The sequence below is a fragment of the Silene latifolia genome, chromosome 9, assembly GCF_048544455.1.
Source record: "Silene latifolia isolate original U9 population chromosome 9, ASM4854445v1, whole genome shotgun sequence".
In the NCBI taxonomy this organism is placed as follows: Eukaryota; Viridiplantae; Streptophyta; class Magnoliopsida; order Caryophyllales; family Caryophyllaceae; genus Silene; species Silene latifolia.
The window spans coordinates 33,174,054-33,177,221 of NC_133534.1; the positions used below are offsets into that span (position 1 = coordinate 33,174,054).

Genomic DNA, 3,168 nt, shown 5'->3' on the forward strand with positions numbered 1-3,168 from the left:
TCATCTGCTTCAACCCGACTTGCCTCATCAATCTCTCAGGGAAGATGCATACCATGAACTCCAATCCAGGGATGCGCACGGACCTAGTAGGATCCAAAGAAGACACTCCAGAGACGGACTTGAGGTGCCACCACGGTACAACCCACCTGATCAAAGGGCCATCATCAGTCTTCAGCTTGTTCTTCCAATAATCGCAGACCCGGGTGAAATCCACCATGTACAGCCGTGTCCTCATCGAAATCATACGGGCATGATAGGAAAGTGCATGGCGGGGGCTCGAGCAATCGGAGACGTTCCATAAGCCAAGCCTACCAAAACAGGTATTAGACACCCGAGAAAAAAAAAAAAAAAAAAAAAAAAAAAAAAAAAAAAAAAAAAAAAAAAAAAAAAAAAAAAAAAAAAAAAAAACGAAAAAAAAAAAAAAAAAAAAAAAAAAAAAAGAAAAAGGAAAAAAGGAGGGTGTCTTTTTACCTGTAAGATGACGGGACTCCCCAAAAATGGAAGATCGCGGTTGGATTTCCTATTATCCAAGCCCAAGATAATCTCCCCTAAGCACAAGCAAGCTGGGCTCCTGCGCAGCTCCATTTGCTCAACGAGACCCAATAGGCGGGGATCACCTCTCAAATCTTCATCAACATGTCCCTGAAAGACATAAACGTGAAGCAAACAGAAGCCAAATGCTCTCCTTCTAGCGACATAAGAGACAGTAGGGTCGGCCCTGTTGATGAATCGATCCATAAAGTCCAGCATCCGTACGCCTTTCGAAGTAACAAGACGATCTACCTCAAGCCTAGTAAGTCCAAGCAAATCTCTAAACTTGCTCTTATACCCTTGTGAAGTGGAAGGGATGGCAGGTAGATGTTCGGGGTCCCACCCGCAAATAGCAGCAATTTCCTCCGGAAAAGGACAAATATCACCTCCTGGGAACGCGAAAACATGATAATTTGGATCCCAATAATCAAGACATGCATCTAAGAACGGTTTTACTACCTTAATGAGTTTCAAACTCAACAAAGACCCAAGGTTGTAAGCACCCATGTCATGTTTCTCAATATTCGAAAACTCGTTAGTCCATTCCTTCAAGCGAATTTCTAGGGTATTCATGATGATAATTTTCTCTTGAAAATTTATGGGGAGTTTTTTATATGTGAATCGACGAAGAAGAGAAGGAAGAATTGTATGATTTAAAGCTTCATCGACGCTTCTATTTATACTAATTGCTGTTTCCAAAAATCTGTCAGAACCGACCTGCTTGGGAACAGGCGCGGCACCTGCTGCGCCTCTTCAAAGGGACGCAGACTCTTCTTTGCGCCTCTTCCCTAGCATCACTACGTGATTTCCGCGTTTGGATCTTTCCTAATTCTATAACCGAATAATTTCCTATTCCTACGGGATTTTATTTTGGTAAATCCGCGAAATTTACCATGCTCCAGGTTTCCTTGATCCATGAACGCGCATTTCGAGGCGACGTCGGCATTTTCGACCATTTTTTTTCTCACACTTTTATATTTAGTTTTCATTTTAATTCCTTTCTTTGATTCTTTCTTTTTCATTTTCACTTTTATTTAATCATTTTACTTCTATTTTCTTCATTTTCTAACTTATATATTTCTTTTTTCTTTTTTTTTTTGCGGGGGTAACCCTCCCTATCGTCCGGTCATTTCCGACAAAATTTTTGCATTTTCGCGTCCTTTTCGAGTCTCATTTTGCACCAATTAAAGGCCTTATGCGTATATAAAAATGTAAATGAATGTGTTTTTCTATGTGAATTTCGGCAGCATGACGGTGCAAACCGTTGTCTACCAAACTTGTCCAAAAGCTAACCTGCAGATACAAAAAACACAACCCAGCAGCAAAAGGCACTCAGGCCATCGTATATACAACAAAAAAGCAAATGTACGAGCAAACTGGGGGCTTCGCCCCAAACAAATCCAGATGTGCAAACTGGGGGCTTCGCCCCAAACAAATCCAAGTCTAAACAAACTGGGGGCTTCGCCCCAAACAAGTCCAAAAAATGTTCAAAATCAAGACTACAAAGACCACGCAGACTACTGCTGAGCACCCTCCAACTCGGCAACCCTCGCCATAAGAGCGGCAATCTCGGCGTCCCGAAACTCGAGCTCCCTCGACAAACGAGCCGTCTCCTCCCGGGACTGGGCTAACTCTCGCTCCAGCTCACGATCGGCCTGAGAACAGCAACAAGTTGGCTCATGTCAACCAATTCAAACAAAACTGGAAATCAAAAAATCAAAAGAGATCAAACAAGGTTCATACCTGACGACCTCGACCGCCGACAAGTGCCTCGATGGCCGTAGCTCGTAGCCGGTTGGCCACCCTCCATAGTGCCACGAACCGAGATGGCGCGACCTGCGTTTCAAAAGCTTCTCAGTAAACTGAACAAGTTTAATCAAATGTGTTCTTACATAAAAACTATGCAAAGTAAAAGCTCACCCTCCGAATCAGATGCTGCCAGTCGTCTAGGCCAGCATCCGTCACAGCCACGTCAAAATCACGCAACTCGGAGATCGTCGTCCTCCCGGTCGCGTCGGTGTACTCGAGGGTCTCGGGATACACTGGGGGCTCGATGCCCGCCGCCTCAACCTCCTGCAAAGACAAGTAAGCTTTCATTAATCGATGATCTTTCATCGTAATTCCCGAAGCCAATCAAAGAGAAATAAAAGGATACTCACCACTACCGGCCAGTACGCCAACCTCCCGTAAAGGAACGCCGAGTAGTCCTCACCAGGCAGAAGGAGGTCATCGCCACTGGCACCAGCCAAGTCTGCCTCCCTCTCAGCCTCAGAAGGCTCCCTGAACATCGTCCTCGGAGGGTCAATAGGAACCGTCAATGCACCCCGAGAGCACTGACGAGCCAAACGCTCGCCTAAGTACCACACAGGACCCATCGACGTCCACAACAACAATGGCTCGGGCTCCTAGGTCGAAGGACCTCAAAGAACAAAAGGAGGTGCCTCGGCATACTCCGCCCAAGGTCCTGGGCACCCACCGTGACAAGATAAAGACAGAGATCATTCCTATGATCGGATGAAGGGAAAGAAGTATAAATGCATACAAACGGGATACTCACGTTTGCTCGGTGAAGGGCGTTCACATCCCGCCGGTAGACATTGTGAGAAGAACGCTTGCTCTTCGTCCGGCACATGACCC

General features: G+C 45.6%; 1 protein-coding gene across 1 annotated transcript; it reads right to left on the bottom strand.

The window, feature by feature from the left end:
• Positions 1-1,867: 1,867 nt before the first annotated feature.
• Positions 1,868-2,911, bottom strand: LOC141602576 (uncharacterized). Its single transcript, XM_074422786.1, has 4 exons — positions 2,691-2,911; positions 2,452-2,604; positions 2,275-2,367; positions 1,868-2,186 (listed from the first exon to the last, which is right to left on the bottom strand). Exons 1-4 carry the CDS (start codon positions 2,904-2,906, stop codon positions 2,049-2,051), a joined length of 600 nt encoding a protein of 199 aa, XP_074278887.1. The 5' UTR covers positions 2,907-2,911; the 3' UTR covers positions 1,868-2,048.
• Between the last annotated feature and the right edge of the window lie 257 nt (positions 2,912-3,168).

What these genes read in the sequence shown, in the direction of transcription:
- LOC141602576 (XM_074422786.1), bottom strand. Translation starts at nt 2,906, where the DNA reads ATGGGTCCTGTGTGGTACTTAGGCGAGCGTTTGGCTCGTCAGTGCTCT. An exon ending in TGGCGTACTGGCCGGTAGTG is followed by an intron (nt 2,605 to 2,690) that starts GTGAGTATCCTT and finishes TTGTCTTTGCAG; the next exon opens with GAGGTTGAGGCGGCGGGCAT. An exon ending in TCGGCGGTCGAGGTCGTCAG is followed by an intron (nt 2,187 to 2,274) that starts GTATGAACCTTG and finishes TGCTGTTCTCAG; the next exon opens with GCCGATCGTGAGCTGGAGCG.